This window comes from Cnephaeus nilssonii, assembly GCF_951640355.1.
Source record: "Cnephaeus nilssonii genome assembly, chromosome: 12".
NCBI lineage: Eukaryota > Metazoa > Chordata > Mammalia > Chiroptera > Vespertilionidae > Cnephaeus > Cnephaeus nilssonii.
In genome coordinates, this window is record NC_137083.1 from 7409672 (window position 1) to 7430115 (window position 20444).

The 20444-nt window shown below is 44.6% G+C and overlaps 1 protein-coding gene across 2 annotated transcripts in view; it reads right to left on the reverse strand.

The window, feature by feature from the left end:
- AVL9 (AVL9 cell migration associated) overlaps positions 1-19712 on the reverse strand; it is a 44049-nt gene extending 24337 nt beyond the window's left edge. The window contains exons 1-8 of one of the 2 annotated variants that reach the window (XM_079785509.1): positions 19406-19712; positions 12059-12179; positions 8680-8765; positions 6791-6862; positions 4218-4307; positions 3193-3259; positions 1540-1580; positions 342-380 (exon numbers count right to left, since the gene is read on the reverse strand). In XM_079785509.1, coding sequence (XP_079641635.1) covers positions 342-380; positions 1540-1580; positions 3193-3259; positions 4218-4307; positions 6791-6862; positions 8680-8765; positions 12059-12179; positions 19406-19498 — 609 coding nt within the window. In that variant the 5' untranslated portion in view covers positions 19499-19712. The remainder of the gene's footprint in view (positions 1-341; positions 381-1539; positions 1581-3192; positions 3260-4217; positions 4308-6790; positions 6863-8679; positions 8766-12058; positions 12180-19405) is intronic. The other variant, XM_079785510.1, reaches the window with a different exon arrangement.
- Between the last annotated feature and the right edge of the window lie 732 nt (positions 19713-20444).

Sequence of the window (20444 nt, forward strand, 5' to 3'; positions counted from 1 at the left end):
TTCAAGCTGAAAACGGAACTACCATCTGATCCAGCGATACCCCATCTGGATATAAACCCCAAAGAACTGAGAGCAGAACTGAATGCCGTCACACTGTCTCCTCAAAACAGAGCGCATGGACTTAGGCTTCTATGGCAGTGAACAGGAATATGGGCTTCAACAGAAAAAAGCAAGAAAGAAACAAAATAAATGAATAAATAAATAAAGTAAAAAAAATGTGGGCTTTACCTCATCATAATCTGATAGGCAAAAAACATTAATTTATACTTTATCATTAGTTTGTTATACAGTATTTAAGAAATATCAATAAATATTAAATACTCCATCCCATCAAGTCTCACCTTTTTTTCAAGAAGAATTAATTTAAACAGAATTAAGACCTAAACAAAAAAAGAAACACTGTATTAAAATAAGAAATGCAAGCCTATTATTTATTTGCCTTTTCCTGTCTGCAAAGATACCATATATCATCTAATCAATAATATTAAAATAATTACAGTGCTTTAAAAATTACATTGAAAATCATGAATTTATACTAAGAAATTAAATATTATCTGTGTCCTCTAAAAAGTGTAAAAACCATTAAATCTCTAACAAATTGTGTTTTTGGAAGGAGTTGTGCCATTTTTGCTTGAAATATTGCAAGGTCCTTAAAGGGTGGGAATTACTCATTTATTTCTGAACTAGAGGCCCGATGCATGAAAATTCGTGCAAGAGTAGGCCTTCCTTCCCCCAGCTGCCGGCACCGGTTTCCCTCCGGCACCTGGGACCTGAGACCCGGGACCCGGGCTTCCCTCCTCCAGCTGCTGGCAGGCACCTGGGACCCCGGCTTTGTCAGGAAGGATGTCCAGAATGATGTCTGGAAGATATCCGGTCTAATGAGCATATTACCCTTTTATTATTATAGATTATTATAGATATGTCCAGAGCATTCACCTAACAGATACTCAGTAAATGCTTGTTAAGTGAATGATCAATGTGTGCAGGCCCTAGCCACCACATGCTTCAGTACTAAGATCAGAAGTAATACATATAGAAATTCTATTGGAAAATGTTTCACTCTTAAGGCAACAAATAAAATATTCTGCAAGATTGAAATATGTGTCTTCCCACTCTAACTTCATGGTACCGGAAATTATAAAGACAATGGAAAAAAGTACTCTATCCTATATACAGACGGTATTTGTACATGTTGAGAAATTTCTCTCATACAAGCACTACCAGAACTTTTGGCTCGTGTCATCATGAGAGATGTCTTAGAACAGTGGTTCTCAACCTTCCTAATGCCGCGACCCTTTAATACAGTTCCTCATGTTGTGGTGACCCCCAACCATAACATTATTTTCGTTGCTACTTCATAACTGTAATTTTGCTACTGTTATGAATCGTAATGTAAATATCTGTAAATATCTGTGTTAGGCTCTACAGCAGCGGTTCTCAACCTATGGTTATGCCACAATCTGCATTTGACCGCGTAGCACATGGCATCTGCCCAGTTAAATGAAGACACTTTTAGGACAGCAGAAGTTAAATGCTTACCTTGTGTCGAAAATGAAGCACAAGATCCCGAGGAGACAGACCTATACAGTTAACAGAAAAGCGAATCTGTAACTACACCCTGCTGTTTTTGTCGAAAAAAATTTTTTCCTCCTCAAAGGAAAGTCAGGTAAAAAAAGAAAGCAGGAATATGCAAGTATTGAAATATTATACAGTATTTGATCACATATACATGTACTCAGAATTCATCAAATTACTAGCAGTCAAACACAGCACTGCAATGATGAAAGGTAGAACTGTCTGCAGTGATGGAAGTATCCTAAATCGGGGTTGCCCTCGAAATGTGCCAAGTGGGCCTGGCAAACTAACCTTTTAATTTTATTTAATTTGTATTAAGTCTAATATAAATGTAAATAGTCATGCCCTGGCCGGATGCCCAAGTATGATTCCCAGGCAGGGCACATACAAGAACCAACCAATGAATACATAAATAATTGGAACAACAAATCAATGCTTCTCTCTCTCTCTCTCTCTCTCTCTCTCTCTCTCTCAAAACCATTAAAAAAAAAAAGAAGTTAAATGTAAATAGTCACATCACTAGTGGCCACTGCTATGGACAGTGTAGCTCTAACACTTTCTCCCATTCTACAAACAAACATCTTACAAATGACACAAGCTTAGAGATTATAAAGCTGGTACTAAGGTGGCAATCAATCATTTAAACATGCTTTTTTGGTCACTACACTCCATAGGCTATTATTTCTGAGTCACAGTCTTCTCTGATTTTGTCAGAGGAAAAGAAAATTATTTAGAGAGAAATATGGTCTCAGAATAGGAATTTTGTAACCAGCTTTTGTAGCACACAGGATTACAAAAGTGAACTACCTGTTTGGCGACTTCATGCTGAAATAGGAATTGAGTGGGCATTTTAAATCACTTTTGTTTTCATCATGAAAAGGATATTTACTGAGTGCCCACTGAGTACCATGGACACCAATGCAGATTCTGGGTTGTCAAACAGTGCAAATTAAACAAACCCCCAACTTGGAAAACCTTGAAATAGAAAAGCACTAAGCAGATCTCTCTCTTGCCCTCCCTCTCTGTTATACCATGGAATTGACCCGGTCAGTAGTAATGTAAGGAAAAGAAAAAAACGTCCATTATTATTCTGAAAACCAGAAATGTCCTTAAACAATAATAGTTGCAAATATTGGTACAAGAATGTTATACTAATGAGCAAAATAAACTGATGAATAAAACAGAAACAGAGGCATGGATCCATGGAACAGACTGACAGCTGTCAGAGGGGAGGGGGCGTGAGGGACTGGATGAAAGAAGGTGAAGGGATTAGCCAAAGAGCAGATATGCATAGGCCCTGGACACAGACAACAGGGTGGTGATGGCCGGAGGAAGGGGGTTGGGGGTTGGGTGGAGTGGGCAAAGGTGGGGAAAATGGGGACATCTGAAATAGTGTCAACAATTTTTAAAAAGTAAAAAAAAAAAAATTTTGTTATACCTTTGCCAATATAAATGCTGGCTAAGAAGATATGTAAGGAAGCAGCAGCATCAAACGTTGAAGAGTTTAGATCCATATGGAAATGTAATTCTGATCATGAAGTTTCACATGCAACTAACTCGGTGCCTCAAACAAAGAGAAGTGAGGGCGTTTCTTCCCACTTGCAAAAAGCTACTTACCAAGATACACTTGGGACCCCTCCAGTGACGTTCCTCCCAAGGAACTATTCATGTGTTCATAGAGTTCCTACAAAGTACAGATTCCGTTTAGACATTTTGGGCACTGAATTAGAACTATGATGATCAGGAAGAAACTGCTTCTTTCGTTGAGGCAGTTTGTTTCGCCAGGCCCTAAAGTTATTTATTTTTAAATATATTTTTTATTGATTTCAGAGAGGAAGGGAGAGGGAGAGAGATAGAAACATCAATGATGACAGAGAATCATTGATCAGCTGCCTCCGGCATGCCCCCTACTGAGGATCGAGCCTGCAACCCGGGAATGTGCCCTTGACCGCAATTGAACCCGAACCCTTCAGTCCGCAGGCCGATGCTCTATCCACAGAGACAAACTGCCTAGGGCCAGGCCCTAAATTTAGACACAATCAAGGTCTCTCTGAAGACTTGCCTTGCCAGCACTCTTTCCATCCTTGCCTCTACATTTTAGACCTTGATTCATTCACATGGTGCTAAGGACTCCTGGATAAATTCCCCCTACTTCCTTGCTAAATACCTAACTGTCCTACTCTCACTAGAATCTATGAGAGACCCGTGTTCTACCTATTCATGGCAGCCTGGAGAAAAAATGCTCTCCATTTCAGTAAAATAGTCATGTCGTTTTCCAGGGTTTTGCAATGGGGGTTAGGAGCCAGAAGCCCGATACATAAGCACTGAGCAGGGTATTAATAAGACAAGCAGATTTGGAGAAGCAATGCCATAGCAAAAGGGCTATTACCCTTTTATTAATAGAAACATTTATGTTAGTTGCAGTCATTTGCATTATTTCCTAAGAAAAGGCAGTTTGGTTACATGTAATAAGAATGAACTGTACATTTTGGGCAGATCCCTATCCCTTCAATGTTATTTTCAAAGAAGAATGTCTTTCCTAAGGTAATAAGTGATCATCTTTCACAATATTACTGACAGGATTTACTCGATTCACCAATGTGTCTTCGGCCAAACACATCTGTAGAGGGGTACAAATTTACCTTTAGAATGGAAATTTGGGAAAAATCCTTCTCTTCAAAATATGCATGTGTAATGAGCTGAAGTTTTGCTTGAAGCAAGCCATAGAGAGGCTTAAAGGAAAAAAAAACAAAGAAAACTGCCATTAGTATGATAAGAGTGAAAAAAACAAACACCCCACAGCCTTTCAACTTGAAGAGAACAGGAAGAAGGAAGTTAGTACTCTCCACGCCAGGGTCCTGTTATCCACTGAGAGCCCTGACCTCACTCCTGCTAGCTCCCTGGCTGCAGCCGAAGGTGCCGGACCCACTCAGCGGGCAGTGGCTGAGTGTGGGCACCAGCCTCCTGGGTCTCCCCCATCACTCAGCTGTGTAACCGGGCACTTCCCCCCTGCACACCTGCTTGCTGCTGCGAGCATGGGTACCTGAAAAGAACATTTTCAGGAGTTGCTTTCAGAATCAAACAACCAGGGGCAAGCAGAGTACTGGGCACCCAGAAAGGAACGGAGATGTTAGCTATTATTATCATAATTCACATCATCGCCTCATACTGCACACGGTTCTGCTGGCTGGTGGAGACATTTAACCATCCTTGAAGCAGCCAGTTCTTATAGCTACTTGAACATTCATAATTAAATTTCCGTTTTCTGTCCTCTGTGGAGGCTTACAACTAGTCTGTGTCCTCTCTCATCATATTTTTCTGTATACTTGAACAAAGTTATTCCTTAGTTCTTAATTTTCCTATTTAAGACCCTCTCTTACCATCTCCATCCTTTTATTCATAATGTTCTTTTCTAGATGTTTTCTGATTTCTATGTCCTTTTTAGGATGCAGAGACCAATGCTGCATATTTAAGTTAATTAAGACAGGTAATCCTGGAATAGTTCCCCCACTACTCCCAGTATTCCTGTGACTGTATCATTATTACATCTGAGTATAAAGTCAGCATGTTTTAATCCATAGACTACAATGTGCTGTGAACCACCGGCCCCCTTAGTGTGAGCTAGCTCTCCCCACGCCCCAAGCCTGTTTAGAGACAGGACAGATTTTCAGCCCAGTTTTACCACTTAGTAGTTATATGTCTACGAGAGACATCTTTTCCTCTGAAACATATCTTTACTTGTAAAATGAAAACAGTAAATACTTATAGCTCACAGTTGATATGAGGATTAAAATGACAATTATATCTAAAAAGTGTGTGGTATAGAATTAATACCTGACACATAGGCACTAGATAAATGACATTTATTTTCATTATAGCTGTTCTTTGAAGAATGATCACTGAGTAAGCTTTTCAACACCTTGCATTTGCTTTAGTATCCAGTGCTCCTATGCTTTCTTTTCTTTGCTCATCTGACCCAATATAAAAAAAGCATTTCACGGATGTATATTTTTCAGGCCACCCTTCTAGAAACTGTACACAGATCAGATTAGCAATCTACCAATTTCCTGATATTTATAATCATTCCTTTTCTTGACTATTCTTGCCCTATACTTAAAATTACTGTCTTGGGAGAAATATTCTGATCCTCAAAATCTTAATGTTAAGGCCAGTAAGTATTAAATTATTATTATTCAGATATTTTCTTTGTTTTTAAACTTAGTAATAAAAACCAAATAAATTATCTCTTGCAAAACTCAACTTATATTAAACAAACTACATTTAAATTGTCTGTGGGTATAAGAAATTGGATAATTGCAGAAGAAATAATTAAACAAAATCTATACACATTTAGTGACTAGGCTAATTAAAATATTCTCATCTTTGGTTTAGGTTAATGGCAGAAACATCTGTATTCAGTAATCATATAGAGCTAAGGTAATTAACATGATAGAGATCTGGATTTTCCCCACAAAGGAGGTTCGGGTATTATATATTACATGTAGGCTTAGGTATCTGGTGTTATTGGTAAAGGTGTTATTATCCTATTAGTAATAAAAGTGGAACATCACACGTGATTTAATGAAGAGAGATATAAAAAAAATGTTATATATTCCTTTAAAAATATATAGTTAAAAAGAATTAAAACAAAGGACCAGTACAAAACATATACATATATAGTTAAAATGATGATACACTTGCAACTGATCAACTTGTACACAGAAGAAGCAATTAAAGCACTGTCATAGTGCATTTCATATGCACTTCCCTTCCTCCAACATTTTCAGTTTTTAAAGAGCAAGTTAAGGCTACAATTTCATCATAAAAGGGTCATGCACTCTTCTAGTATCATCAATAAAATCTGAATATGATTATAGTACTTTGAATTTTAGTAAAATGTTATTTATTCAAAGTCTTGGGAACAAAACAAAAATGTATAAATGAAATGTACATTTCGATCGAGTGTCCCCTACCTTCCCCACAACCTATCTGTTAGCTCTTCTTCTCTGACCTCGCTTTGGGTGGAAGGCAAATGAACGTGACACTGCTGAAGGGCAAAGAGAACGAGGAGCTGCGAGAGCCTAAATACTGAGTCACTGGAGAATGTGAATATATGTTCTGGATCTGTCCTTAGACTAATAATGCTGATCCCCGAGTGGGAATCTGTCATGAGAGTTTAACAAACACATTCACAGGGAGCGATCTAGTCTCTTACCAGCTTGCTTAGAACACAGACGCTTTTCTGCACGGTCTCTCTGGTGACATCCGCATGCCGGACTTTCAATGCCTATTACAAATAGTCATTATTAGAAATACTTAAAAATAACTCTTCTTCAACATAAAAATAGCAAGGAGATAGAAAACATGTCTTGCATTTGCTTAATTACATGCAAAGAGTATTTATTGAGAATCTCAGAAAATATTCCTTGGATGAATAAGTGTCCGTCGGCCAGGGCGCTATGTGCTGGAATATGGGAGGCGAAGGGAACAAACAGTGAGAGACTGTCTCTATTATTAGGAATTTACAGTCTGACGGAGAATACTTTATGTCAGACGTCCTCAAACTATGGCCCGCGGGCCACATGCGGGTGTTTTTGCCGCTTTGTTTTTTTACTTCAAAATAAGATAGGTGCAGTGTGCATAGGAATTTGTTCATAGTTTTTTTTTTAAACTATAGTCCGGCCCTCCAACGGTCTGAGGGACAGTGAACTGGCCCCCTGTTTAAAAAGTTTGAGGACCCCTGCTTTATGTGCAAGTTGCCACACTCAATGCCAATCAACCATCCTTGTTCTGGTGGTAAACGGGCTGCCCTTTCGGAGCCACTGTTTCTGGGGAGAAGGAGATAGTTTAAGAGACGACAGAGCAGCTTGGTGAAGGTGGCTGTCCTGGGCTGGTACTGCAGCCCGCTCTGAGCTGTGTCGCATGCCTCCATGATTCCGAGGGTGACCGTGTGGGCTTTCTCCTGCTCTCCGCTAGCAGAAAACAATCCGATTAGGTCAGCCGCAGGTGAGGCTGTGAGGGCAGTAAGGATGCCTCTCCCCTCCTAGGGCACTGCCTGACAGCTCCTGGCATCTGTCCTGAGGACCAAGGAGCTTCCCTGCCCTCAGCTGGCTGCGGACCAGTGGCTGCATGAAGCCTTTCCTCCATCTGTTTCTCCCTCTCTACCTTGCTTGGATTCATTCATCAGGTCCCCCCTCATTCAAGTCCTTCTCTTAGGCTCTGGGCCCCTCTGCTATCTGGCTTATCTGTCTGGTTTTCTGAAGAGGCTAGAAAAGGGCAGCCCCCATATACTCTGGAGTGGGTCAGACCCGGGGGGAGGGAGACAGGCAGCATGAAATGCCACCTAAAGGTTGCGCAGAGCATGAGAACTGTTGATAAAACTGTAGGGGATAAGAGGGAGTAAAGAAACAGACTTCCCAGAAAGGACAGTAGCTCAATTCATCTCACAGGAGAGAGTGTAAGGGTAACAGTATGTGAAGAAATCAAACGCACAAAGCTACCATACAGAATAGCCCTCCCGCAAAAAACCCCAGTGCTGTTCAGAAGCAAACCACAAAGGGGGAAGCTGCCCACCTTGGTGTATGTGAATTTATTAATTAGGGCTATTAAGCTGGCAAGTAGTTTAGGAATTATCAAAATCGTAGTCATAGATAATTAAGATAACTGGCAAGTAGTTTGGAGCTACTGTAAAGTACTTTCTACTACTTCTAAAATGCTGCTTCACAAAACAAAAGACACCCATTACCACTCCATTTTTCTAAGTCATACACCAAACACTAGAAATAGAAAAAGTTCAAGGACACCATGAAATTTAAACACAGTATTTTGCAGACAAATGACTAAGTTTGGTATCACTCTCTGAAAACAACGTGCAAAATATGACATGATACAAATATAATTATAATCACCCGTATCAACTCACAAAGGCATTTATGTGAATAAATGGTTACTATTGGGCAAACAGCTACAAACCGTTTATAAAAATGTAAAACAATATCACAGGTCCCACATATGCATGTCCCCAAATTTTACATTTTGGGTGGGCAATATTTAAGAAAGAATTTTCCAGGGTTTTTTTGTTGTTGTTCACTGTCACGGTCGTACCTTGGCTTCAATCTGCCGATAGCAAGAGATGCCATAGACGGTGGCTCCATTTCCATTTCTGGGTGGCAAGTGAAAAAACACAGTATCTAAGAGATACACAGAAAAAGGCAGATGCTAAATGATTACCCTTATGAGTGAATGGTGACACTGCAGCTATTACAATGCAGTCATTACAAACAAGACTGTACCAGGAACCCGCGCGCACTTCCTTCCAGCATCACCACACCGGCTGTGAGAACTCCCCTCACGGCCTTCCAGCACCCCCCCCATCACCACAGCACAGCAGGTCTCACCGGGACTACGGTCACTTAGCTCAGAAAATACTTGATCTGTACAGGCTTCTTCCAGATCAAAACAAAACAGAGAATTGAAAAACTAAAAGCAATGCATGATTCTTGACCAGAAACCCCTGCACGACTGGGGAAACCTGAACACAGCCTGGGTATTAAGTGGCATTATGGACTTGCTGACAAATCTCTTGGCTGTGACACTGATATTGATTATCCTGGGAAGGACCTTATTCTTGGAGATGCATGCTGAAGGAACAAGAGCTAAGGTGTCACGATATTTACAACTGACTTTCAAATGGTACAGGCAAACCTGGGCACCAACACAAATACAAAGAACAATGTGGAATATTCGCTACACTAGTCTTTCCACTTTTCTGCATGTTTAGAAGTGTTCATAATACAAAAAATTGGGATAAAAAATCTGGAAGGCCCTAACTGGTTTGGCTTAGTGGATAGAGCGTCAGCCTACGGACTGAAGGGTCCCAGGTTCGGTTCCGGTCAAGGGCATGTACCTTGGTTGCAGGCACATCCCCAGTAGGGGGTGTACAGGAGGCAGCTGATCGATGTTTCTCTCTCATCGATGTTTCTAACTCTCTATCCCTCTCCCTTCCTCTCTGTAAAAAAATCAATAAAAAATATTTTTTAAAAATCTGTAAGGTTAAAATGCGATATTTGAAGTTTATTTACCTTCATAGTAACATTTGCTCCATTTTATCAAAAATTAAGCAGTTAGCCCTAACCGGTTTGGCTCAGTGGATAGAGCGTCGGCCTGTGGACTAAAGGGTCCCAGGTTCAATTCCGGTCAAGGGCATGTACCTTGGTTGCAGGCACATCCCCAGTAGGGGGTGTGCAGGAGGCAGCTGATCAATGTTTCTCTCTCATCAATGTTTCTAACTCTCTATCCCTCTCCCTTCCTCTCTGTAAAAAATCAATAAAATATCCTTTCTAATAAAATGGTAATATGCAAATTAACCATCACTCCACTACATAAGCCACGCCCACCAGCCAATCAGTGCAAGTATGCAAATTAACCCCAATCCAAGATGGCTACAGCCACAGAGAGCAAGGTTTCCCAGGTAACAGAGTAAGCCAAGCTTTCCATAACCGTTGCAGGCCTAAGCCTCCACTCAAGCTACAAAGTTTCAATTATAGAAGGTAAACAATTCAAACAAATGGCGGCAGAATGGAGCTTGAGAGAGCAGGCCAGGGTTGCCGGCGGCAACAGGGGAAGCAAAGCTTTCCGCACACCCTGGCCGGGCTCACCCGCTTAAGGCTACAAAGTTTCAATTGTAGAAGGTGAATTAACTGCCACAGAAATGGCTGCCGGAGCCCCAGGCTTGGCTCTGCTCCAGGCTACAAAGTTTCAATTGTAGAAGGAAAATAAATTCCAGATACCAGGGCCTCTGCTTGGGTTGCCAGGGGGCGTGGCCGGCCTGCAAACCACCACAGGCCCCTTGCTCAGGCTGCCCCACACCCCAAGGAAACCCCACCCTTATCTGTGACACCCTTCAGGGCAAACCAGCTGGCCCCCACCCGTGCACCAGGCCTCTATATCTAATAAAAGAGTAATATACAGATTGATCATCACTGCAACACACAATATAGCTGCCCCCAAGTGGTCAAAGATCCTGCCCCCATGTGGACACAAGATGGCCAGCAGGAGAGGGCAGTTGTGAGGGACCAGGCCTGCAAGGGAAGGCAGTTGTGAGGGACCAGGCCTGCAAAGGAGGGCAGTTGGAGGCGATCAACCCTGCAGGAGAGGGCAGTTAGGGGTGACCAGGCTGGCAGAGGAGGGAAGTTGGGGGCAAACAGGCTGGGAGGGGAGCAGTTAAGCATCAACCAGGCTGGCAGCAGAGTGGTTAGGGGGTGATCAGGCTGGCAGGCAGAAGCGGTTAGGGGCAATCAGGAAGGCAGGCAGGCAAGCAGTTGGGAGCCAGCAGTCCTGGATTGTGAGAGGGATGTCCGACTGCCCGTTTAGGCCCGATCCTGGGATCGGGCCTAAACGGGCAGTCGGACATCCCTCCAGGAGTCCCAGATTGGAGAGGGTACAGGCTGGGCTGAGGGACAACCCCCCGCCGTGCACGAATTTCGTGCACCGGGCTTCTAGTATTTTTTTTTTAAATTAAGCAGTTAATCCAACCTAGTGTTTTGGCAGAGCCTCTACCACATGACAAAATGCAGTTCTTCGTTAAGCCCGTCAGAGCACGCATTAGGGGCGGTAGGAGGCAGCGCTGACCTCACAGCGGTGCCCTTCGGGGTGGTGCTTGGTCTGCACCATGCTGCAAGCTTTCAGGTAGAGCGCTGTGATGACAGTGGTCCCGGGGATGGAGACGCAGTGCCAGCTGTTTCCAGGTGGGCACCGGGGCACTAACCTTGTCAGTTTGCAGGCAGAGCCCCGGTCAGTCTGCTGGTGCAGGTGAGGCCTTTAGTTTGCCTGAGAGGAGTCTGAAGTATAAATGCAGGAAGTGCTACCAGCAGTGAACGTCCTAATCTGGCTAATCACTTACTTTGGCCAGGTTCCTGGCAAGAGGAGCCAAGGTTCACCAACCGTTACAATGCAAGCCTGGCCCTCAGCTGGAGATCCTTAGATCCTTTAGAGCATGAGGAGTCAGCTCCAACCAGCTCTTAAACATTTTATAAATAAGCACAATCAACCGTCCTTTCTTTTTTTTTCTTTTTACCAAATGACTGAACAGCAGGCTGCGTGAGGCGACTGTCCTTTCATTCATTCATTTATTTATTTGTTGTTAATCCTCACCCGAGGATATTTTTCATTGCTTTTTAGAGAGAATGGAAGGGAGGGGAGAGACACATCAATGTGAGAGAGACACATAGACACATTGATTGGTTGCCTCCCAAATGTGTCCTGACAGGGGTGACCGGGGCAGACCAGGGATCAAGCCTGCAACGGAGGTACGTGCCCTTGACCGGAATGGAACCCGAGACCCTTCACTCCGAGGGTCGACACTCTATCCACTGAGCCCAACCAGCTAGGGCCAAAGGCATTTCATTTACAAAGTTCTTAGCATCTAAGATGTCTTGTCAAATTAAAACAATGACACCAACCGCCCCACTGCCCGTTGACATACCTTCCTGGTAGTTGTGTGCGCCGTCGGGTAAGGCCAGGAAGGGCAGGTACTTCCACTCCTCGGGGATGGTGGGGCTGTCGTGTCCATCTCCTGGAATCAGGGGCGGGTAAGAGAATTCAACCTGAAACGGAAAGGAATGTTCTTAGCCAAAGGCTGTTGATCAAAGGGAGAATTTTATCTTCAAAGGCAGGAACGCTTTTAGATGCTGAAGAACAGTAGTAAGGGTAAGCCACACTTGTTGACGTCATTTGACATTATCAGCAGACCTATGGGATAGATGGGGGGGAGGGAAGGAGTAAAAGAAGAAGGACTTGTACGCCTCTCCCTCTTGCTGATTTAAGAGGCTGCTACACTTTCATGTGCATAGGAGGTGGTGGTGGCAGTGAGTGGGCTGAGATTTACATTTGGGAGCGTCAGCAGATAGATGGTAATTGGCGCCATGGAGCCCTGAGGGAACCCAACATCCCATTGAACAGAGTGGAGCGGGACGCTCAACAAAGGAGCCTGAGAAGTGAGCCAAGATTTAGGTTTGCTCCCCATCAATTGGCTCCCTTGTTCCCAATACTTACATCTTCCCGTTTATGGTTTTGATGGGGGATGGGTGGGGCGTGAGGAGGCATTAAGCAACATTTTGGATTTATTATTATTTTTCAAGATGGAGAATTGATCAATGAAAGTTCAATGAAGTCTCTCCAACACTGTGTCTTATAGAAAGAACAAAGGTTTTTTTAAAATATATATTTTTACTGATTTCAGGGAGAGGGAGAGAGAGAGAGAAACATCAATGATGAAAGAGAATCATTGATTGGCTGCCTCCTGCACACCCCCCACTGGGGACCAAGCCAGCAACCCAGGCATGTGCTCTTGACCAGAATTGAACCTGGGACCCTTCAGTCCACAGGTTGACGCTCTATCCCCTGAGCCAAACCAGCTAGGGCAAGAACAAAGTTTTTAATATGTGCCCCCAGGTGCTGGCAACCCCAGGCTTATTAGCATTTTCTCTGAGCTTCTAATTCTTTTTATGGACTTACTGTGTATAAATGAGACTTTTGGAGAAGAGGGCAGAATAAAATACTAGTTAGCTATTTTAAAATGTTATAATTCAGCCTGGCCAGTGTGGCTCAGTTGGGGTCACTGGTTCAATTCCCGGTCAGGGCACATGCCCAGGTTGCAGGCCCGATCCCCAGTAGGGGGCGTGCAAGAGGAAGGCAAGCAATGTTTCTCTTGATGTTTCTATCTGCCTTCCTCTCTCTCAAAAAAAAAAAAAAATCAATAGAAATATATTTTAAAACAAAAGTATTATAATGTTATAATTCAGTATTTCTTAATATAAAAAGATACTAATGGTATATTGTTACATAAAAAGGCAAGTCATAAAACTTCATTACAGTATAATATATTTTTGGAAAAAGTTATGTATATCCATAAAAAATAACGGGAGTGTGCCCCCTCCTGGGCGCATGCCCACTCTTTACCCCTGCCCTCTTTTCCCCCAGGTGTGTATCTCCTAAACTCTAAGGGACCCCACGAGATTGCAAACAGGGGAGCAATGGGCAATGGCAGCTTGTCCCAGGTTAACCCCCTGAGCCTGACCCAGGCCCCTTTTCTGACTCTCCAGTGAGTGACAGCAGCCCCCCGCCTTGGCTCGCTTCTCTCCCATTCCATTTCTAGAAGGCCAGAGCAGCCCGGCCTAGACGCTCTCCTGTCGCTTCTTGTCCTCAGCCCCCCCTTGCTCCTCTGTCCCCCGCTCTAACAAAGGACTCTCAGAATCAAAACAAAACAAAACGGGAAGGATATCATCAAGTTGTTAAGAGCAGATTTCTCCAGGACTTCAAGTGCTCGTTTTCTTGTTTTCTTCTCTATATTTTCTCACTTTTCTACTACAGTGAATACATATTCCTTATGATAAGAAATGTTACTTTTTCAAAACAGCTGGAATATGACTTAAAAACTGTCTAAAAATACCAATTTTAGTAACAGCGCAGGAGCTGTATCGGTGTGTTGGGGTCAGTAGATGTTTAGGTTCTTTGGTAGAACGGGAGGAAGGAATCGAAGATCCTCCCCACTCTCTTCCCTGTCCATATCTGTCTCCCTCTGGTGGTGCCTACCCTAGTAGACCAGGGCCTTCTGCAGGCCTCCCTTATCTGGCAAAGGCCAAGCGCAGCAAAGGATCTCAATCACTAATACGAAAGAGAGTTGCCCATGATGCATAAGCATTTACTAGAGAAGACGACTTAAGCCAAAGAAAGAAATGCAGGCACTTTGTAGCTACTGGGGAGGATTATAAGAGGACAAAAGCACCCTCCTGATATTTCTAAACTTCCCTTAGTCAGGTTGACACGCACCCTGCTTAGCTGCGATACCAAGGCCTAAATGACAACTATTCCACTCTCTACATCAGGGGTCCTCAAACTTTTTAAACAGGGACCAGTTCACTGTCCCTCAGACCATTGGAGGGCTGGACTATAGTTTAAAAAAAAACTATGAACAAATTCCTATGCACACTGCACATATCTTATTTTGAAGTAAAAAAACAAAACGGCAAAAACACCCGCATGTGGCCCGCGGGCCGCAGTTTGAGGACGCCTGCTCTACATGTTAATATCGCAGCCCTCCAAAGCCAGGATGTTCATCATCGCAGCACATGAAGAGCATGGTGAACATCAGGAAAAAACCTTCACTAAAATATTAAAGTTCAAGAAATGCAAGTGCTGGGGAGGAGGGGGGCGAGGCAGCATTGTTTCACAAGTTTCTCTGAGTAGCTAAAACATCTCTGGACTTATTCTTCCCTAACCTCTGACTCTCCAAAGTTTGTTCTTTCTGTTCCAAAGGCCTACTTATTCCAACAAGAACCACAAAGGACAGCTCCTTAGTGTTTCATCATCGTCACCACAGGATTTCATCCACAGCAGGTGCCAAAACTCCATGCGTCAGCCAGCCATCTGTCACCAAAACCTGAATGGGTCAGAGCTTGCCAATATCACCCTAACACAACTTGCCCCCCAATCTCCACAGCCCACCCCCGCGTTTGCAACACAACATCCTGTTACCCAAGGAGATGTTCCCCGGATGGGACCACTCAGACCACCAGGAAAATATATTGTTCTCTCCCTCATTCTACTTGCTTTACTCACCGTAGGAAATGGTGTAAACAGGAGTTCCAGTACTTTCATAATTCTGCTTTTTTAAGAAGTACCATCTGGTAAGACCAGCTTATTTAAGAATTAAAATGTCTAGCCACGTATACAAAACCACGAACAGAACAAAATCAGAACAGTGGTCAAAAAATCAGGTAATACTTCCAACATTTTAGACATCACTTTGGAAAATAACTATTCCCTATTAATTTGAGTGTTTTTAAAAAAAGTTCCAATCTATGAAAGAACCAAAAGGTTTAATCGATATACATTTGGTTATATTATTTTGCCAAAAAATACACTAATCTGACACATACAGTTTATATTACTTAGTGCCACAAAGCAAATCAGGAACAAGTAAAACTCTGGAACACACCATCTATAACAAGCAAACTACTATAGAGGAGGAGCCCATAAAGTATATCGTGTCAAAGACTAATTTCAGATGAGTTTTTAAGGAAGAAGGCTCCTTTGCTAAATACTCAGTTCTTAAAAATTTCAGGAAAAGAATGGGAATAGATAAATATCTCAAAACTATTTTAGATGTCTTGGTAGTACTTTCACTCACTTACAAAAGTGTTCTAAATGTTAAGTATAGCCATCAACTAGAATTATCACCACTAGAAATTAATATTATCTACGAAAGAATTCACTCCTGCAAATTATCCCAATAAACGTGAAAAAAAAAATAGCCAAGTGATAAAATTATTAGATGTTCAGTTTAATTTAAATGGAGGAATTTTTCATTAAAATTTATTTCATTAAAATATATCTGAAGGCCTCCAAGGTGAAAACAATTGGAGACAAGATGATGGAACATCTGTCTACATGCCCAGTTTGGGGGCCCTCAGCGCGGCTGTACTGGAAGAGAGCTTTAACCTGTGGTCCAGGTGAGTGGACCTCACTCCTGTACCATGGCCGTCGCTCTAGAGCAGCTTTTTAAGAGCAGAGCCCACGGAGATTTAATGCGTCCCCCTCCGCAAAGGCATCATGCCTGATTAGCCCTGCAGACTGCTGCAAGCCATTTCCTCACACAAAGGTTTTACTTTGGTTCCCTTGGATCTAAAAATGGCAAATGACACCCAAGTATGGGGATTTTCGCTATGAATAATCTCAGTGCACGGAAAGAACTGGTGATCAGCATGACCCGCAGCATCTGGCACCCGGGAAGGCCGCCTAACGGAGCGCCCTCCCGCCGTCTGAAGTCACAGTCACAGGTCAGTGACCATGCACCCTGGGCCCCACACCTGGGAGGACCGTCTTCAAATGGAGAAGAAGGTAGTTGATGAGTACATCCCGAGGGAAATCTTACACAACTGGACGCTCTGAACCACCGGACATACTGATTGTTGTCTCTGCGCTGTCTGATTTTAGCAAGAAGCCTGTTTGGTTCAGCCAGAACCCCCCTTCACCGCTGACGTAGTAAATTCCCATTCACCGACCCCCAATCTGCTCCTGGCCTATCAATTCCCGCTGTTCCCTGTTGTATTCAGAATCGAGCCTAGTTCTATAGTGAGATCCCTTTTTCCCTCCTGCAACAGCTTTTCTGAATAAAATCTGGTTCTTCCGCTTTTAACTATGGCCCAGCTCTGGTTCTCCTGATAGCACCAAATTAGCTGGAAGTGTGCTTGAGTCACTTAACCTTTTGCACTCGGATGTCGAGTGTGACGGTTATTGAATGTATCTATAATTTGAAATATAAAAAAATCCAAATAAATAAGTTTGAATGAAAAGAAACTCCAGTTTTTTATTCTACTGCCACGCTTTGTAAAATCTGGGGTATTTAAAAAATTAAATCCCGAGTAGAATAAAGGAATCGAGAAAAAAGCAAGCGAGGGCAAAGGGTTAACCTTTCTGGGTTTCAGCTGACTCACCTGTAAATTTAAGAGGGATGGAGTAGATCAGGCGTCCTCAAACTACGGCCCCGCGGGCCACATGCGGGTGTTTTTGCCGTTTTGTTTTTTTACTTCAAAATAAGATATGTGCAGTGTGCACAGGAATTTGTTCATAGTTTTTTTTAAAACTATAGTCCGGCCCTCCCACGGTCTGAGGGACAGTGAACTGGCCCCCTGTTTAAAAAGTCTGAGGACCCCTGGAGTAGCTGACCTCTGAGGATCCCAGCCAGGTCTAAACTCCTCAGGAAGAAATAAGGTACAGAAAAAAATCAGCAGTTTGGACTTGCTGGAGGTCTGGGAGCTATGAGGCCAGGACACCCTGACTGCCAGCACAGTGTTCCTCTTACAGAACCAGTCACATTCTAAACCTCAGCGCTGAAACCCCAAACCAGACCCATCCACAGAAATGCCAGGGCGCTACTTCAGCCCAAAGTGCCTCTTGCACCTCACAATCTGTTGTACAGTTGTCTTCAGTCTCCAAGCAGCAGCAGCACTGCATTTGGTTTTCTAAAGTAAAGGAAGCCCAGCCCGTGTGGCTCAGTGGTTGAGCGGCAGCCTATGAACCAGGATGATCCCAGGTCAGGGTACATGCCCGGTCGGTGGGCTCGATCCCCCGTGTGGGTTGTACAGGAGGTAGCCGATCAATGATTTCTCTCTCTCCCTCTCCCTTCCTCTCAGAAAGCAATAAAAGTATATATTAAAAATAAACTAAAGTCATTTTTCCTCTCTGGAAATAAAAATGATGTTACTTTTGCCCGTAAAACAGATATACCACATAATAATTAATCTCGACTTTAGATGACAGCAAAAATGAAAAGATCTTATTGTATCTCCTACCAATAGTTCCTTCTTTTTTGTCTTTAAAACAGTTTGGTTCTGAAGTGGGGCTGCCACTGCTTACTTCACCCCGAAAGTCTCCTAAATGCCACAGGGCCCCGCAGAATGCACACAGGAGGTGCCAGAGCGATGGTGAGTCCGACGCCTGGGCTGTGGTGCAGTGTGACCTCGGCGAGATCATTTTACTGCCTCCAAGCTTCAGTTACTGCGCCCATATCCAAAGGAAGTTATAAAGTGACAAGATTAAAGCTGCCAAGTTTAAAGACCTGATGATGATGAACCCTTTGCATGCCACGATGCAAACTCAAATATCTATTCTCTCACCTGTAAATACAGGGTCACATTTTAAAACCTTATAATGTACGGCCGCTTGGGATGTTTCAGATAGAGCACTGAATAACGCCTCTCAATGCCATTTCTACCCGAGGGACAAGGAATGGCAAGCAGTCTTTAAAACACACACACAACCATCTTCTCACTTCCTCCATCATTTTTTTTTTCTGTTTTCATCCTTCTAACAAACTTAAATTTTGCCCATAGACGTCTTCTAAAATATTACGTTCCGGTGACATACAAGAAAGAAAATGCCCCATTGCCTAGTGGCAGCAATGAGCATTTTCGATATTTTAAACATTTCCATTTCCTGTTCGCCAGGACATTGTGACCTCACTGCCTCCCAGGGTCTCTGCTCCTTCTCGAACCCCGCTTCTATTCTGTTCCCTCGCCTTCAATGCATCGGCTGCAAAGGGGCCATTGTCCCCTTTGCCATTCCGTGCAGAAGCTTAAGAATGGCTCTGTATTTGCACATTTCTCCGCTCGGTGCGTGCACTTCTTTCATGGCACTGGAGCCGGGGAGGTCAGCCGCTCACCTACCGGCAGGAGTGGGACGGGATCCAAGGGCCAGACCGAGGCCCAATGGGAAGGCGGGGCGGGGCCAACGCACCTCCCCGGGCGGCCGAGCCCCGGGCTTCCAAGGTAAACAAAGGAAGTGGATTCGGTCACCGCGCGGCAGGTGCCTCCGCCGGCCCGAGGCGTCCGTGTGGCCGCCCCGCGAGCTCAGTCCCTTCCAAACGCAGCCCAAGTGCCGGCTTCTCCCGGAGGCGCCCGGCGTGGGTGGGCGCCCAGAAAGTCCACGGAGACAGAGATGGACGGGGGAGGGGGTGGGGGAGCGTGGGGCGGATCTCCCCTTCCTTCCCCCCGCTCCACCCAAGAACCCAAGCACCTACCGACCCCAACACACCCACACACAGCTCCCCCGCTGCCGAGTGCAACGGTCCCGGGGCAGGAGGAAGAAGGGAGCGTGGGGCCGGCTGCGGGTGGGCGAGCGGAGGAGCTGCAGAGAGGAGGCGGGCTCGGCGGCGAAGCAGGACCGAGGGCGCGGTAGGGGGGACGGGGCGGAGGGGATGGGCGCTGCCGGCGACAGGACGCCCGGGCGGCCGGCCGGGGGCGGGGCGGGGGCGATCGGGCCCCTTCCTCACCTGGCAGCCCTTCTTGTGGTGAAAGCCGACCACCACGATGTGCAGAACGGGCCCCCGCGGGGCGCCCTCGCAGCCCCGCCCGGCCTTCTCCATGGGCGGCAGCCGCCGCGGGCTCGCACCACCGCGACTTCAACCGCCACGGGCGGCGGCCGGGTGAGCGGCGGTGCCCAGGCGGCCGGCGATCGGTGGAGTTCAGGTGTCACCAGGGCGCCGCATGCGGCCGCGCCGGGGGCCTGGAGAGGCTGAGGCTCCCGCGGCTCCGCCCCGCCCCCCGGCCGCCGCCGCCGCGCCGCGCTCGTCAGCCTCCGCCGCTTCCGGGCGCTCAGCCGACGCAGCCCCCGCGGCGGGGGCGGGGCCTAAGGGCCGGGGCGGGGCCGGGGGCGGGGCCTGCAGTGGCTTCCCAGCACACCTGTCCCCTGTTCTTCTGTCCACCTGCTTCCTCCTCCTATTCCTTCTCTTCTTCCTCCCTAACTTCTCCGCCCTGCCCCACATCTTGCCTCAACTTGACGTCCTTTTTAACGTGTTTTCTGTGCATTCCTTCACTTTTTCCCCTTGGATTCCCTGGCCTAGGGTCTCTCTACCCTTTATCCTTAAATATTGGATGACATATCGGTGCTGTTCTGTCTGTGTATTCAATATTTAAATGCTTGCCCAGTATTTCTCTTTTGCTTCGTTCTATGTTTTTGTTTTTCTTCCTATTTAAATACTGTCTGTAGGAATTTGGAAGCGACTCAACGCCTGAAGCAGAATATCCTTGACAAAAAGGAAGTTTACAGGGAGACCTGTAAAATGATTATTCTAATCCTGCTATTAAAACAACAAAATTAAAAAGAAAAAAAGGAAGAAAGAAAGAAAACAACAACATTATTTTCAGTCTATCTTGTTTCTGGGTTTAGTGCTCTGGTCAGCACAAAATATATGGGAGCTGCTGTCACTAGAGTTTTTCATTTCCTTGCTGTTGTACTACTTCAGTTTTTTTTAACAAGCATTGAATCTCATCCTGTGCCAATTTAAAGTGCATAATGGAAATACTAACCGA